Genomic DNA, 17,711 nt, shown 5'->3' with positions numbered 1-17,711 from the left:
CTTTCTGTATGATTATTTTTAATTTTTACGTAGGTAGGTATGTTATGTTCTTTACCCAAGTAGCATTTTCACGACTTGCGACCACATGTTTACTAAACACAACTTTGGATTAGTTACAAAAAATAGTTAGATCCGTACCTTGGGTATTAAAATAAATGTAAACGTGGTTGTGACGTAGTGCCGACGTTAAACTAGTACTACAACAAAGTAAAAGCTTCTGCGACGTCGAATAAACGTTGTCTTGTAACCTTTTTTGCTTAAGTGATCTTTAGGTGATTCGGACAACGTAGTTACAATGTTGCGCAATATAATAATAGAATAGGAGTTTTCCGATGTCACTTTCAGGACCTATTCCAACGTTATGCAAACGTCGTCTGTTTTACTAATTCCAACGTTGTTTAAATTTCCTTATTCTTACGTTGGTAGGACGTCGAGCCACTACCTTTTTGCAACTGTATTGAACCATAACCTTAAATCTTAAATTTTCACTTCATTGTTCTGTTCAGTCAGACAGTTCAGTGCTGTTTTTGTTTTTATAAAAAAAACTTAATTAAAATGGGACATAAGAAAGGTACATATAAAACTAAATTTAAATATACATCGACTATTACCGATACTTTATCCACTCCCTCGTTTATTTGGAATATACAGGGCGGCACAAGCTAGACTCTAGGATGACTAAATTAGGCAATCTTGTGACTAGTATACTACCTGTTAAGGCTAAACTGCGACTTTATTAGTCCAGCATGCGACTACTCGAACTACTCCATCTTAATCTCCAAAACAACAAAGTGAAAGCCGCCATATTGTTGAATAAGAAAATCTTTCGTTCCTAAAATAGCAATTCCTGCTTTTTGAATACATTAACTTAAAATATTTGACCCTAAACAACACGCGGAAACAATTTTTTCGACTGCGAATAAATTATTCTCATTTTACTAAAAAAAATTCAAGAAATTTTTTAAAACTTTTTTAATTTTAAGGCCCATTAGTATTTTTCAAAGTAGAAACAATACATTTATCAATAAAGTTGTTTGCGTTTAACTTTTTTGCCTTGGGTAACGAGTTACAGAGTCGGTTAAAGTGTTTCAATAATTATGATCTTCAAACATCCTCCACACTTAAATACTTCTGTTTTGTTTTCCTTTACTGCCATCTGGCATATGTCTCTAACTAAATCATAAAAATAATATTTTTACTATAATTATCCCAATTTAGGGGAAACACGACTTAGACGCCATATTATTATAGTTTTGTATTTCTGTGAATTAGGATTTTAAACAACGTTGCAGTTTGTACTAAATTAGGCTGCTAGCCAACGTCGGTATCCAACGTCGTTTCGACCCAAAAATTATTCTCCAAATTAGTGCAGACTAGGGTTGGCAAGATGTTGTGCCGACGTTGTGCCCCGACGTTTGGTCGCGTGACAGAACGTTGTCCCGACGTCCAAATGCTGCTTGGGTAAAATCAAAGAAGCGATTGCCATACATTACTAACATCTACAGATGCATGAGCAATACATTTATTTTTATTAGATTGTATTAAAAAAGCCTCTTTTATTTTTCTTTTAGAGGCTATCTCTTCTTTCATTATAATTTTGGTGTTATTAAAATTTATTCTGTGCCCTGTGTCCCATGAATGCTGATAAATCTCAGATTTGTGAAAATCTCCCTTTCTTAAATAATATTTATGTTCTTTAATTCGAACATTTAGGGGTCTAGATGTTTCACCAATGTAATATTTAACGCATTCGCATGGTATTTGGTATATTACATTTTTGTTTGTTGTTCTGTATTCATGGGTTATTATTATATGTTATTAATATTTAGAGTTTAAAATAGTGCGCGGACAAGTGACAGCGTTCAGCGATGAAGTAGAGGAATCCATATCGTTTTATTTGATGCGTGCGTGCCCACGAAAATCCTGTTAAACGAAAAGGATAGACTTATGCAAGATTGACATTCCTATTTCTTTTTTGGCTTCACTTTCCACTCATTGTGTAAATGCGGTATTAGCAATATATTCTTATAATATATCTGTATTTCATGACAATGTTTTAATTGTGTCTTATAAGTGCGATCCAAGAGCAAGTTATAATTTTTGTTATCATTTCTAAAATTACCAAGAACTTGTGAACCATATCCTCAAAAATTATGTTAATGTAAAGAAAAAAAAAACAATTTTATTTATTCTTTTAGGTCGTGACGTTCAACACAATATAACTTATTCAGTTATAACAAACAACACTCAGGGCGCAATGCTCTACATGGCTGCCGGTGAAGTCAACCCTATAGTAACAATCGAAAGAAACCAGATCAAATCAAACTGCAGAGCGCTGTACGGAAATTTTACTACTTGTAAATCTTCGGTTGAAATTGACGTTCAAAATACTCAATCCATATTCTTTAGGGTAAATTTAAACATCATAATTAGTTTTGTCTTCATTAATAATTAAAAAATTTCAGAGTAACTTAGTAGAACAAAATATCGGAGGTTTGTTCATTAAAGCCGATTCTCGAAGCTCAGCTACATCTCTACAAGGCTGGATCTACAACAATCTCTTTGTGAACAATACCAATTTGCCTACTTTATACGTAGAAGGAAGACAGTCATCCCCGTATCAAGAAGTAACAATTTTTAGGAATTATTTTACGAGAAACTACGCACAATATCACAATAATATCGTGCTCAAACAAGTTGTTTCGAATTTTACTTACAATTTTGTTAGAAGGAATATAGGACAACAGAATTTAGAGGTGTCTGGTTTCGATAAAGTGAGATTGAATATCTTTCAAACAACTACACACAATGGATTCTACAAGTAGGTGTTTTATTTTATATACAGGGTTGTTCATCACATACGACACGGAGCATTGTAGCCAAACGATTAGATTTTTACAAATTGTAAGTTTTGGGTTCGTTGAAAGACAATTAGAGCTACAATTTAAAAATAATTTTGCATGATACAGAGTGTCCGAAATAAGTAAAAAATATTATAGTTGTATTTTTTTAAATGGAACGCCCTGTATAAATCAGTCAAATAAAGGTAAATTTGACAAAGGTCACAATCAGAGTCAAATAAAGGTAAATTTGATTAAGGTTTATCGCACTTAAACCTTACCGTTTTGAAATATTTTCAATTTTGTGAAATTGCAGTAAAAAATGTAAGGCTTCATTTCTCCAAGGGTATTAAAGGTTTTAATACTAAATATTTACTGAAGATTATTTATTGATCAGATATTATGTTGCAATAATAAAAATTATACTACCTTATACAGAGTGTCTAAAAAATTATATTAAATAATTACTAACTTTAAGCGGCAAGAACTTGTTTAATTTAAATGGAACACCCTATATATTTTAAGTGAATCAGATGCACAATTTAATTGTCTATCAAATTGTATTATACCATTTTTTACCTATTCCTATATCCATGGAATATTGATATTTTAGATTTTTTTAAAGCAACATATGTACAAAATGCACAGATGGTAAAAATAATAGTATTGCAAGCCCATTTGTTTACAAAAAGAACACTATTTAAATCTTTCTAAAAGAGTATACCAATTATTACTAATTATTAATATACGTCTATTATGTCCGCCTACCAATTAGTTAATTACATACTTAATTGTTTTAATTAATAAATTGTAACGTTTTTAGTTCGTTACATGTCTTTTTTATATATAATATATGGTGTCTGGGCCTATCATCACCGGATTCCCTCTCGTTCAGGCCGGATAGTTTATTTGACACGTAATTTTTACGTTCTCTAGTCGGCAACCCTGCTATCGTTTCACTGTTCTGTGGAGGCGCTGTCAACATCGCTTCTGTCAACTCTCTCCGTGCTTAACGTCACTTGGCTTTGACCGTCCGACTGTCACCACCAAAAAATCCTTGCTTCGAGAAACTGCAATTATAAAAATCTTGCTGTATAATTTGAATCAGCTGCTATTTCGAAGTTACAGGGTAGAGTTTTGGATGTCCCAACCTAACTTGTATTTGTATTTTGCTGGCACAGTAGCTACGGCTGAAGTGATTCATGGTGTCCTCATTCTGGCCCCTTTTGTTGTTTTGGCCAACAGGATCGCCGACAGACAGTGCAGAGATATGAGCCCACCTCACGCTGCTACTCTTCGAAACAGGATTGCCTCAAGAACAGCTAAGTGTAGATTTAGGTTCTGGTTTTCAGTCGATTTTCAGTCTTAACTTAATAACGTACATTTTAAATAATATCGTACAGACTATATTTAGTGGTTAGATTATTAAGAACATTTATGTCGATTTAGTAGTTACAATATGATTTAGATTTTAGGTTTCATTATATTACGCCTTGTAATAGTATTACTTTTTTATAGATATTATTATTGCACTAACATCATATAAAGTATATCAAATTAATTAAAGTAATGCTACATTTCAGGTATTCTCTTAAACTTTACATGTCTGGTATTTTATCATAGTTGTTTTCATGGATATTTGGTACAATTCTTAACACCACTTTCGTTAACATATAACCACTATATATTTACTAGAACTCTACAATATCATGTACCAGCAAATAACATCATGAATAAATATAGTCATTAGTTTTAAGTAATATACAACTGTATTTTCTTTCTCTGTACATGCCTGGCGCCCAATATCTGTATTTTTTTGTTTATTGTTATTGATTAGTTTTCTCTCTAGTGAAATACCTCACCCACGACTGCTCTCCGATGAAAAGCTGCCGTTCGCAGTGGTAATGTTTAAAAAAAACGCTACACTTTATTTGGCGCCCAACGTGGGGCGCCAAATAAGGTGTAGCGAAACGACTGAAAATGTTTTAATGTTAAATGTAAAACTTGAACTTAAATCTACACTTAGCTGTTCTTTATGTAACCTTGCTTCAAACAGTAGCAGCGTGAGGTGGTCTCGCATCTCTGCACTCGGCCATCCAATACAAAAGGGGTCAGAATGAGGACACCATGAATAAATACAGTCATTAGTTTTAAGTAATATACAACTGTGTTTTCTTTCTCTGTACATGCCTGGCGCCCAATATCTGTATTTTTTTGTTTATTGTTAATAATTAGTTCTTTCCAGTGAAATACCTTATCCACGATTGCTCTCCGATGAAAAGCTGCCGTTCGCAGTGGTAATGTTTATAAAAAAACGCTACAAAATTAGTCTAAATAAATGTGGATTTTACTCAGAAATCAATACAATACTAAGTTATGTAAATGAACATCTCTGTTGTTATAAATAATCATTCGTCAAAAAAATTAAATAAAATTTATAAGGTGTTACTTTTTACCACATTGTCATACACATACAAAATTCGGGGTTTTAGTATTTGGAGCAATTATTGTTAATCAAAGTAAACAGTCAATTAATGTAGTTTTACTAGGATCATATTAATTGGTGCTATTTAACAAATATTTAAACAGTTTTTCATGTTTTTAATGAAATAAGCGAATTATATCGACCATATTAGTAACTGCTACTCTTTGAAAATTTGTTACATTTTTAAAAATAATATAAAATGTCAATATTCCATGGGTATAATGAGGTCTAAATTATAAGAAAATGCTACTTCAACAAAAACTTGAAGAGATAGGTAAAACATGACATAATACAACCTTTAAAGCTACTAATTAATTAATATATATTTTCGACACCCTGTATAAGGTAGTATTTTGTTTATTATTGCAACACAATCAATAAATAAACTTCAGTAATTATTTAGTATTAAAAACTTACATAGTACATAGTAAGTTTTTAATACCTTATCACCTTTGGAGAAATGAAGCCCTAAAATTTTTACTGCAATTTCATAAAATTGAAGATATTTCAAAAACGGTAAGGTTTAAGTGTGATATAGCTTAATCAAATTTACCTTTATTTCAGTGGTAGAATCTAAAAATATAATAATATACAGGGTGTTCCATTTAAAAAAATACAACTAAAATATTTTTAACTTATTTGGGACACTCTGTATCTTGTAAAATATTATCAAATTGTAGCTCTAATAGTCCTTCAACGAACCCAAAACTTACAATTTGTAAAAATATAATCACTTAGCTACAATACTCCGTGTCGTATGTGGTGAACAACCCTGTATAATTTAAGTTTATTTTAAAGTACAACTTTAAAATAACGAATAAATAAAGAACTATAATAAATGGTATTTATTTCAGTAATTACGCAATAAAGCCTGAAAGCAAATCAACTGTAGTGGCTGGGACAGCTGGTCAACATTACGTGGACAACATATTCTTCAATCCTGACAATGACTATGAAATAATCACTGTGAACAGATCTCTGTAAGTATATCCTATTTATTAAATTAAAATAATTAGGTCGAAATAACGGTTTTTAGATAGAATTCTTTAAAATATTAGATTCCTGGGTTATTTGTTTCACTTAGAATAAAAATTGGCAAAACTTTATACTGTTTTATAATTTTAATGCATTTTTAGTTTAACCTATGGAGTGTAGAGGTAAGGAGAAATATCTTTCTGCATTAAAAAATGTCCATAAAAGATGACTTAAGATGACGCTGCTGTAGCAAAAACCTAAAATTAAAAATATGAGCCGAAAATGTTTAGAACAGGAAATGATTCAAAAGAGATTAATATTTCACGTGAAGGCGCGATTTTCAAAAAAAATACAAATTTTATTTTCATGTCACGTGAAATAAATTTTCGACTTTTATTCAGCAGCAGTAAACTGGGCCTCTAATATTTAAAAATAATTGTGTTATACTCTAAAAAATAAAAATAAAGCTTTTTTAGGTAATGTTTGGTTATGTTAATTTTATTCTCTTATCTATGGTTACTTTTCATTTTTTAGATTTATGCTTCATTAGCGCCAATGTGGTCATTTGGTGAACCCTTATTCTTCCCATTTTTGTGACCACTTTTTCAAGTAAAGTCCCATAAGAGATATTTCTCCTCTTCTCTACACTCCATAGTTTAACCTAATAGAAATAATGAACTTAACACTTTTTTCATTAACTGTTCTACAGGTATATTAGCTGCAATAATAATATATAATTTATTTTCTAATGAACAATTCTTTATACAGGGTTATGCAATAGTGTCTCGGGCATCTATAACAGCTAAAAAAATAATTAATTTTGCAGCGTTCCCAAAAAAAAATCAATAGACTTCCTGGACGATTTTGCAGATATTCCAGGTATTATATCGCATAAGCACTTTTGCAGGACCCTGTATATAACATTTTTTTCGGTTCTGTGAAGTTACTGGCCTTCTGTCAGTTATTAATTGGCCATAGATATAAATGAGTACTTAATTTTATTAATTAGTTTATTTTTGTTGCATGAAAACGAAGATTTGAGTTTAACAGGTAAGACTCAGTATATTTATAAGGTTGGTTTAGTGCACTGTTTGTACTGTTACAATTATTTGTTGGTCATGTGTGCTTTTTGTATATTTTTTCTTTATTCAGGGCATAACACATTTGTTTTAAGTTTAAATTTTAACAACACTATATTCCAAAAGGGGAGAATCAAGTCACTTCCTTTATGTATGAGTATACATAGAATAATATCTATTCATTTGTAGCAAATTCATTTCTTCATAAAAAATTAAAAAGTTAATTTTTATTTGAATATCACAAAAATTCAGTTCAGTACAAAATTCTTATTTGTATTTTGTGTTCAAAATTAGTATTTACTGTGACAACACTTATTTTGCACACTTAATAGAAAAATAACCATTTAATTATGTGAGCTGCTTTTCTTTTATTTTTGAACAAGTCTGTTATACTAAAGGCTGACAAAGGTTAGTTTTGGGTCGATATTTCCGTATGTAAGAAGAGTACAGTGCGTTTATAATGTACTGAACAAAGAGAGAACAGTAAAGACGTTGCCAAACGTATGAAATAAACCGAGAATCTGTGCACATTGCTAAGAGACGTGGACGAGTCGTTTTAATAGTCCCCATAGCTTGTAAATTTTTAGAAAAACTGCTATTGGTAAAAATAAGTGGAATTGAGTTGGTGTTCGACAGTAGTCGCGCTATTAGAACTCTAGTTTCAATAATCAATATCTCGAAATCCATTAGAAATTGAATGTACTTTTTTTTCAAAAACTTTTTTAATATTTCTGCTATATTTTCTTCGCAGACAGTATGTGAAAATCTGTACAAATAAAAAAGTTACACGATTGCTGAAAATTGTTATGCACTAAAAGTAAATGGAAGGGTTTTTTTAAATTTCGGAATGAAAAAAAATCAAGCCTATCGATTTTTTCTCATTTAAACATCTCGAAAAAGATCCGAACTTCAAAATAAAAAAAAGTGTCAATATCTAAAGCGGTTCTTGAGTTATCGCATGTTATGTGTTAAAAATTGAGTTTTTAGATAATCGCGATTACTGGCGTTTTCTCGTTATAAAAAATATGGACACCTTAACAATATCCTTATAATTCCATTTCACATGCTCATGCTCGGAAACATATCTAATGATTTTATCTAGTTCGAAAAAAAATATTTTGAAAATAAGCGTTTTGCTTGATAAGGAAAGGCCTACCGGAGAAATGTGGCAAAGCCGCAACAGCACACACCGTCGCATTTCTCTCACTCCAACTTAATAAGATCCCTATGCGATTTACCGTTACATGTAAATACCGACCCAAAATTTAGAGTTGCCAGCACGGTATGGTGTTTGCCTCATGTTACTTGTTAAACATTATTTGTGAAAGTAATACTCTTCTGACTGTCCATTTTTGTGTTTTTATTTAGTACTCTTCAGTTATGGGACACCAAAATCGACGCAGTCTACAACTATTGGGGCGTGAACACTACCTTGGCAGTCCGAGGAAGAATTCGTGATCAAAGTGACGATCTGAGGTTGCTAGAAGTACTATACGAACCATTCTATATGACCAACCAGAGTATATTAGGCAATAAATGTCCTCCAGGATGGGAGCTGGTTGGTGAGACTTGCTACATGTATGTTGGAGCTCCCATGACGTTCTGGGAAGCCAGAGCCTTTTGTGAAGTAAGTTTTGGTATCTTTTTACCAGTTTTTTACCAAATTTTTTACTATTTCATGAAAGAAGATCTCTATAGGATCACAATATTTTATGCAATATTCCTTTGAGTATCTCATCTACATAATTCATTCTAATTTATTTTTATTTTGGTTATTTTTTTAGGCTGACAATGCTTCAATGCCATACTTAGTCGGAAATGTGAATTATTTACCATTATTCGACTTCCTAAGACGCCAGTACCAATGGTACTTGTATTCTGACAGAGTCTGGGTCCAAGATATCGATAGGATAAGACAGTGCACTATATTTGCGTACCAGGCTGTCCAGATCGAAGACTGCAACAGGCGTAGCCCATTTATCTGTGAGATTGGTAAGTTTTAAGTTTGTTGGGACTATTACATGTTTCATTTAAGGGAAATTTTAATATATTAAATGTTCAGAAAAAACTAACATAAAAAATTCATTGCTTCTGGTTGACTGAAAATATTATTGTTTCGAAAAAAAATATTTTTAAATATACGTTCTTTTCAGATCCACAGGTTTCCATAAGCATTATGCCTTTAGCAAATGATTTTGTTACAATAGCAGTGTTTAGCAGTATAGCAATTGCAATTCTTCTGATAATAATTGTAGTGTCTTTCTGGTGGTACAAATCCAAGTACAGACATGCCCAAAGATTAGAAAGGAGAAACAGTATCAGGCAAAGTCTACATTCTTTAAGATCAGTGGGACTGTCGACCAGTCCTTTTGCTGATCCAAATTATAGGAAAAAAGTTGGACAATTAGTAAGTGACTAGCTTTTTATTTAAAATATGTCTTAAGTTTGAAATTTGTAACTATAAGCGATACCAATTAAATTTTTAGTTACGTAATCGAGGGCGCGATTTTTAAATTCATTGTTGCCAACCACTGATATAGTCGACACCGGGCTGATAACTGTATAATTATTTTTTTTTTGGTTTCCCCTAAAATATTTTGATTAAAAGAAAATATGTAAAAGTGGGCAACGCTGTGTCGCTCAAATTTAATCACGTGACTAAAAGCTTATTTGCTGTGAACTAGTTAAGTTAACATCAATTAAGATATACAGAGTGAGTCTTAAATAAGTGGAAATATTTTCACAGGGCTCCATAAAAGAAACATATTTTATCTTTACCGTTTTGCAGATAAGTCCAAGATAACCGAGTTATTGTTGCCATAATATCAAGATATTATGTTATTTAAGTAAAAATTTAATTTTTTTTGTAAGATACCAATTTTAAAAAAAGTGCGAAAAAACCATAGACGTGTTTCTGGGGCCGAAATATACCACCCCTAAAAATATTTGCACTTATTTAAGGCTCAACCTGTACGTAGCGATACTTGAAAAAAAAATAATTGTCTATTATTGTTGCTTTCAAAGAATAAATCAACAGTTAAATATAGATAGTTTACAAAAAGCAATGTGACCTGAGCCATACATAAATAATTTTGAATGTTTACGATTTTGCAATATAGTCAACATTGTTTATATTTAACAGAATTAGTTATATTTGGATAAAAAAAATTCACAATAGATAGATAAGAATAGAATTTCAAGTAGAAGTCAAAAATGCAAAAATGATCTATTTCTATTGACACATTTTTACTTTTTTTCAGAGTACTAGATCGACAGATACTCTAACAAAAACTTCAGATTACAAGAAAGTCATCAGCAACGGCTCAATTGACAGCATGGAGAAGTCGGCTTATAACTCTTCAGTAGAAGACACTCATTCAGTTGACACTTATGAACCTTCTAATCCTAATCCGTTTACAACTTTAGACTACCACAAAAGTCCTTCCAAATTCGATAACCACTATTCCAAACCTGCTTACGATTTGACATTTAAAAATGCTGGTTTTAAAGATACGTCTACTTTTGCTACTAATAGTAATTATCAGTCTCAAGTTGGCAGTATACAGGACGAGACTATAACAGACGAGACTCCAATCATGCAACCTTATAAGCTAAATGGGGATTCTTCGTATCCCCCTAGCGATTATTTTAATACGGATACACTTCCATTGCACGGCGGAAGTACTAATAGTTCTGTTACTAGAAACTACGAGCCTCCCAGCTACACATCAGACAAACCTTCTGGGTTGTTACAAGAACTGAAATCTAGACTACCTAAAGCACCTGCTAGAAACTATTCGCCAACGTATTCTAATCAAATAACTGATATGGAGTACAGTCCGGACTATAATACAGTGGGTTTGGCACATCCTGGTCAGTTTAGTAGATCTAGATCTGTCCAAGAGGATGATGGATACCAAGTACCGGTGCCACCAAAGCCAAAGACTAGAGCGAAGAGTGAAGTGTTGTTAGAAACTGATTTTGACTACATTCCTCATGACGAGGCGGTGTTCAGTCTTACTCTGGGTGATTCTGGAAGGAGTAAGAGTCAGCCTTTGGAGACAGCAATGTAGAACTGAAGGGAACCAAACACAATGCCAAGCTGTGATTATTTGAAAATATATCTTCCTATGCTAGAAAGAATTGACGATGGCTTCTAGAAATCAAATCAACCAAATTTTTATAAAACTAAACATTTCTTACAGTTAATTTCGTCCTTGACAGTTAGAAATGCTGGGTTTAAAGATACGTCTACTTTTGCTACTAATAGTAATTATCAGTCTCAAGTTGGCAGTACTAGAAACTACGAGCCTCCCAGCTATACATCAGATAAACCTTCTGGGTTGTTACAAGAACTGAAGTCTAGACTACCTAAAGCACCTCCTAGAAACTATTCGCCAACGTATTCTAATCAAATAACTGATATGGAGTACAGTCCGGACTATAATACAGTGAGTTTGGCACATCCTGGTCAGTTTAGTAGATCTAGATCTGTCCAAGAGGATGATGGATACCAGGTACCGGTGCCACCAAAGCCAAAGCGAAGTGTTGTTAGAAACTGATTTTGACTACATTCCTCATGACCAGGCGGTGTTCAGTCCTACTCTGGGTGATTCTGGAAGGAGTAAGAGTCAGCCTTTGGAGACAGCAATGTAGAACTGAAGGGGACCAAACACAATGCCAAGCTGTGATTATTTGAAAATATATCTTCCTTATACACTTCCATTGCACGGCGGAAGTACGAATAATTCTGTTACTAGAAACTACGAGCCTCCTAGCTACACATCAGATAAACCTTCTGGGTTACAAGAACTGAAGTCTAGACTACCTAAAGCACCTCTTAGAAACTATTCACCAACGTATTCTAGTCAAATAACCGATATGGAGTACAGTCTGGACTATAATACAGAATCAATGTTCAGTCCTACTCTGGGTGATTCTGGAAGGAGTAAAAGTCAGCCTTTGGAGACAGCAATGTAGAACTGAAGGGAACCAAACGCAATGCCAAGATGTGATTATTTGAAAATATATTTTCTGATACTAGAAGGAAATAGTAAAACTTTCTTTCTAATACACATCAATAGTCTATCTAGGAAATGAATATGTGACATAATGATAGTTGTCTATCATATTGATTAAGAACAAAATCAAAGCTACAAAAAAACTTTTATTTTTAAATTTTTTAGCGATTTGTAAGTGTCTTATACAAGACTGAGAACAATTATTAATAACGAATAATACTGTGGTTGCAACAAGAAAATACTAAAATACATGCACTTTGGTTTACCAAAATAACGCAACATGTGCCTTTGTTGACCGTCCAAAAATTAAAAGGTGTAACATGTGATGTCATTTTCATATTTATCTACAAAGTGTTTTAGAATATTTTTATCCCAAAACTTATATTTAAGATTTACATATAGAACAAATATTTATGCTCAATCTCAATATGTCTTAATACGAAAAAGCAATACATTTAAAATTTATGTTATACAGGATGTGATGTGCAAAAATGTTCAGGGTTGGCAGATATCGATACAAGAAACTCATTTTCTCTTTACCGTTTTTCAAATAAGTCTAAAATAACCGAGATATTTTGCTTTGAAAATTAAAAAAAATATATTTTTCGCCTAAATTTTGAGAACCGCTGAATCTTTTCTAGGTTTTCTTTCTTGTAAGTTTAATCTACTGCCTATGTTGCCATATTATGAATATATTATGTTTTTGTCTAAAAATTTAAGAAATTTCCAAGAAATTTTTAAAAAATTCCAAGTTTTCCTCATAGACATGTTTCTGAGGTCGAAATATACTACCCCTAAAAATATTTGCACTTATTTAAGACTCACCCTGTATAGAATTGGAAAAAACAAGACACATATAAGAAAAAAATAGATAAGGATATAAACTGATAATATAGCTGAGCATTTAAGCATTTTAAGACATTCCTATAATTTAGGAAACACACTGTATGTACATATGTAATTGTGACTTATACCGTACTGTTAATTTTTAGCTTAAATATTATTTATTTCGAATGTTACGAATAGACGATAAACTATATTTCTACTGATAAAATTATTTTAAAAATAAAATGTAATAATTAGATGTGATACTAGTTTGTTGTTTTGTATATAATCCGATTTTATACTGTTATATTATAAGGAAATTTTAAAAATTTTAAACGTTCATTTTGTAGAGAACAAATTTTAATTAGGTATAAAAAAGAAATAAGTGCTTTAAATAATTTGTAAATAAGCAGTTAATATAGCGACCTAAGTTTAATTATTATAAGCATGTGTGTTTTGCAATATGATTGTTGTAAATATTTATGCCTTACGTTTGTTTGTATAAACGATTAGAATTATTATCGACTACGTTATGCATTAAAATACTTTTTACTACCGATAAAGCAGTTTTATTTATTTTTAATTGCCCACGGCTATAGTTTGCACTGACCTATAGTGTACCTAATTAATGCAAAAACTTTATAACTAATCTATAATGTAATAAAAAACGTATTTTAATTATGTTCTACTTTTTTTATTTATCAAATAATGTCGTTTTAGTATTATTAGCGTAAGTTATTATTACAGTGTATGCTTATAAAATTTGGACACGTATAAAAGTATACAGGGTCGGACTGGCCATATAATCTGGGTGGTCTTTGCCAACCGGGCCCCAGCCTAAAGTAAGGCCCCCCTAGCTTACGATCTACAGGGTGGTCCGAAGTGCATTCCGGAAACTTCGGTAGCATATTCTGCAAGTAAAAATAAGTAAAAAACTTCTTATAAATATACGTCCTAAAATGCTTACCTAGTTTCGGAGATACAGGGTGTAGAAGTTTCATTTTTATTTCGATTTTTTCCAAATAATTTCTGAAGTAACGTCAATATTTGGATGAAAATTGCTGTCGGATAGTTTTTTGACATGAGAAATTTGATTTTGATGTCATTTGAACTATTTGTAGAGGGCACCACCTACATGTGTTTTAACCTTTGTTTTAACTGTTTTGAAGAGTAATAACTTTTTGTCCATACCTGTATAGAACTACTGAGTGAAAAAATACACATTTTCGTAATTTTTTAAGAAAAAAATGTCTCTTTGTAAAAATCGTTACGAGCAACCCTTCTCGAGATATCTAGAGTGGAAATAGTCAATACATGTCATTATTGACAAAAAATAAACATGTTGAGTAGATAGTTATTTGACTGAAATGATAAATTTGGGAAATTTTATTTTTTTAAATTAATCATAAAATTTTCTTCGAAAAAATGATGACTGATGATAATTTTTGCACAAAAAACATTTTAAATTTATGATTTCAGTTTTTTAAGTATTTAGTCAACATGTTTGGTTTATGTCAATGATGACAGGTATTGATAATTTCGATTTCAAATATCTCGAGAACTATTACTTGTAGCGATCTCTATTTAGAGAGCTTTTTATGTTAAAAACGTCGTAAATGTATATTTTTACTTAGTAGTTTTATACAGGTACGAACGAAAAGTTATTACTCTTCAAACCAGTTAAAAATATGTACGTGGCGCCCTCTACAAGTAGGAGTCATATTGACATCAAAATCAAATTTCTTATATCAAAAAACTCCCAGACACCATTTTTCATAAAAAAAATGATCAAAAAAAGATATGTAAAAAGGTGGAAAAAGTATTTATTGTAAAAGTAATATTTTTTAAAAGAAAGTGATTGTGGGTGTAGTGAGTGTAGTGTCATAAAAGTTATCAAAAATTGTTTGGAGGCAAGCAGAAAAATATATAAAGACTGTTCATCTATCGTTCAACGTCACGTCATCATTATATGTCAAATATGAATTTTAGAGTGTGTCTGAGATCAGTTCAAACGTGGCTAACGTCATATTCAAGGTCTGACTGTTTTGACAGTTCTACCGAAGTGATCGAGAATTAGTAGTCGTAAACAAACCTATTGTTTTCATTAGTTTCGTTTTTTACGCGTTTCAATGCTAATAAAATTATACTAAATAATTTTCAGTATACTCTGAGTGAATAGTGAACTATCTAGATCTGATTCATAACATCGTACCCGCGAAAAAAAACATACTTTCGGTAAAAATTATAGTAACCCCGGCGATGCTGGCTGTGTGTCCGGACTAGGAAAAAGTTGGGGAATTTATATAAAAACATAATTAATAGCGTTAGTGTTAGTGTATAGTGTTAAACCAACGTAAGTGACGTGTATTTTTAGGTAAAACAGTTTTCGTTTCTTTATTTTTACTTTGTGAAATAAAAAATCCCGCGACATTGTTCTGTGCTTCTGTGCCTTGTTATAGCAACAATTATAATAAGTCCTCAGGATCTGTTTCTACGTTCTCTTTCCCAAAGGACCCCGAAAAACGTAAGAAATGGATATCTGCGATCCATCACGAAAAGGCTTTCACTGTATCAAATGCTTCTGCTGTTTGTGAGAAGGATTTTGCAGAATGCCATGTGATAAGGGAAAATTCGGCTATAAGGGCCGATGGTATACACTACTGGCAAAGGAATATTAGCAATAGGAGGTTTTCAATGCGATAAAAAAAGATGGTAAGGTTGCAAAATACACTGCAGTGCAACAGAGACGGATAAAGTGTCTTTTCCCTACCATCGTATAGGGGAAGTGATCATAGAAGTGATACGACAATAGAGCCCTGCGAGAGGGGGCGCCGGGCGGGTCTTTATGACGCTTGTGTGGGGGCTACCGCCTACTAACAGAACAGAATCGAAAAATAGAAACAGGACGGACAGTGTTGCCATTCAATTAAATCGAAATTATGTTGGCTTGTCAAAATCCTAAATCTTCTAATCCCATTGTCTTGCCTACTTAATGAAATATTAAATAAAGTACGAAACAATTTTAAGAATGTTTTCTCTAGGCACATAACTTCTTTCTAAAACGAAAAGTAACATGCAAAACTTTGATATCATTTCTAAAATAGCAAGTGCAATTCTATGAAATGGCAATACTGTACGATCTTCCTAGCAGTCGCCCCGACACAGTCGGTCAGCGGCGGCGCTTGACAAAGTCGCGGCTGTGACAAAGGAATTAGGCCGAAAAAACTTTATAAGGAGTAGACGAACAGGGTTGCCGGGTTTGTTAGATTATAATTCCATACGAAAACAAAATTCTCGGTAGATCTTCAACAAAAATTAAAAGTACAGAAACGAAATAAAATATAATATTTAAGTCCAAAATTAGCATTCCTATGTGTCGTAATAGATCACTCAAATAAAATACAAATATAATAAATATAACAAGAATTAGAAATAGCTAGGTATATTATTTAATATTAAAAAAAATATTGAATTAAATAATATTAATATATTAATAAAAACATATAAAACTATAACAAGTAGGGATAGCAGTCAAAAATTAGTGTAGCAGTCACTTTTTACCTTTGTACAAATTTTGATCAGTGATAATTTCATTTCAATGGGAAAGCTGTAGCAACTCTCAACTCTTTTTTCATATTAATATACTTTTTTGACGGGAAAATCACTAAAATATTTGTCCGAATTTAGGTTGTTTCTTAACTTAAATTTTGTTTTTGTTTACATTTTTTGGGGGAAAATATGGGTTCAACTTTAGTAGATGAATGAAATAAAATCTTTTCAAAAGATATCAACTTATTCGGGCATGTCGCCAATACCGCGCCTAATAAGGAGTAATAAGGATTTTTAGGAATATCTCTGTAACTCTGCAACTAGACAGAACGATGACCTGTATGTGTGTTATTACTAAATAAAATTTAATGAAACAATAATAAAGTCAGATTATACAGATTCAACGCGGCAGTCGCTTAATTTTAGTCAAATAAGTCAGCTTTTAAAAGTGCTTCTATTGTAAAAAACTAAAGACGCAGTTGAATATATCGTTAGATTTTTCTTTAAATCGGTAGATCGGTAGCTTACAGACGAAACCGGTAGACCTGGCAACTCTGTGATGAACTGACGGGAGTCGGAATAGCGAGGTGCGGAGGCGCGGGAAGGGAAATAAAATAATGGCGATAAATAAAGGACAGGGAGATGGGTATCATGAGTGGATGGGAAGTGGCGGAATTTCCAAAATTTGTTATCTTATTGGAGTTTGTCTAAGTAGACAGTCGTAGTGGCAGTGGAAACGGGGAAGTTGTTGTCCATCTCTGTTTAAGCATAGACTTTTTATAGGCGTTTCATTCCAATGCATGTAATTCCTATGCCTAGAGATCCATTGCCGGGCCTGTATATTAACTGTAACTAGGTGACGTTCAAAACCTACAGAAGATGATGTGCCTACAATTTTTCCAAATCAACCCTCTTATATGACTGTGTATGTTGCAAC

The 17,711-nt window shown here is 32.2% G+C and overlaps 1 protein-coding gene across 2 annotated transcripts in view; it reads left to right on the top strand.

Annotated features, from left to right (window-relative positions):
- Positions 1-13,049, top strand: part of LOC115874546 (protein bark beetle) — a 53,616-nt gene extending 40,567 nt beyond the window's left edge. The window contains exons 7-14 of one of the 2 annotated variants that reach the window (XM_030889722.1): positions 2,199-2,410; positions 2,466-2,821; positions 6,180-6,305; positions 7,336-7,350; positions 8,748-9,006; positions 9,164-9,371; positions 9,533-9,786; positions 10,640-13,049. In XM_030889722.1, the coding sequence (XP_030745582.1) occupies positions 2,199-2,410; positions 2,466-2,821; positions 6,180-6,305; positions 7,336-7,350; positions 8,748-9,006; positions 9,164-9,371; positions 9,533-9,786; positions 10,640-11,452 (2,243 nt within the window). In that variant the 3' untranslated portion in view covers positions 11,453-13,049. The remainder of the gene's footprint in view (positions 1-2,198; positions 2,411-2,465; positions 2,822-6,179; positions 6,306-7,335; positions 7,351-8,747; positions 9,007-9,163; positions 9,372-9,532; positions 9,787-10,639) is intronic. The other variant, XM_030889723.1, reaches the window with a different exon arrangement.
- Positions 13,050-17,711: the final 4,662 nt, after the last annotated feature.

The sequence above is a fragment of the Sitophilus oryzae genome, unplaced genomic scaffold, assembly GCF_002938485.1.
Source record: "Sitophilus oryzae breed Bouriz unplaced genomic scaffold, Soryzae_2.0 scaffold_1297_pilon_pilon, whole genome shotgun sequence".
Classification (NCBI taxonomy): Eukaryota; Metazoa; Arthropoda; class Insecta; order Coleoptera; family Curculionidae; genus Sitophilus; species Sitophilus oryzae.
The sequence above is the reverse complement of the archived record's forward strand: the minus strand, read 5'-3'. Positions and strand labels throughout refer to the sequence as shown.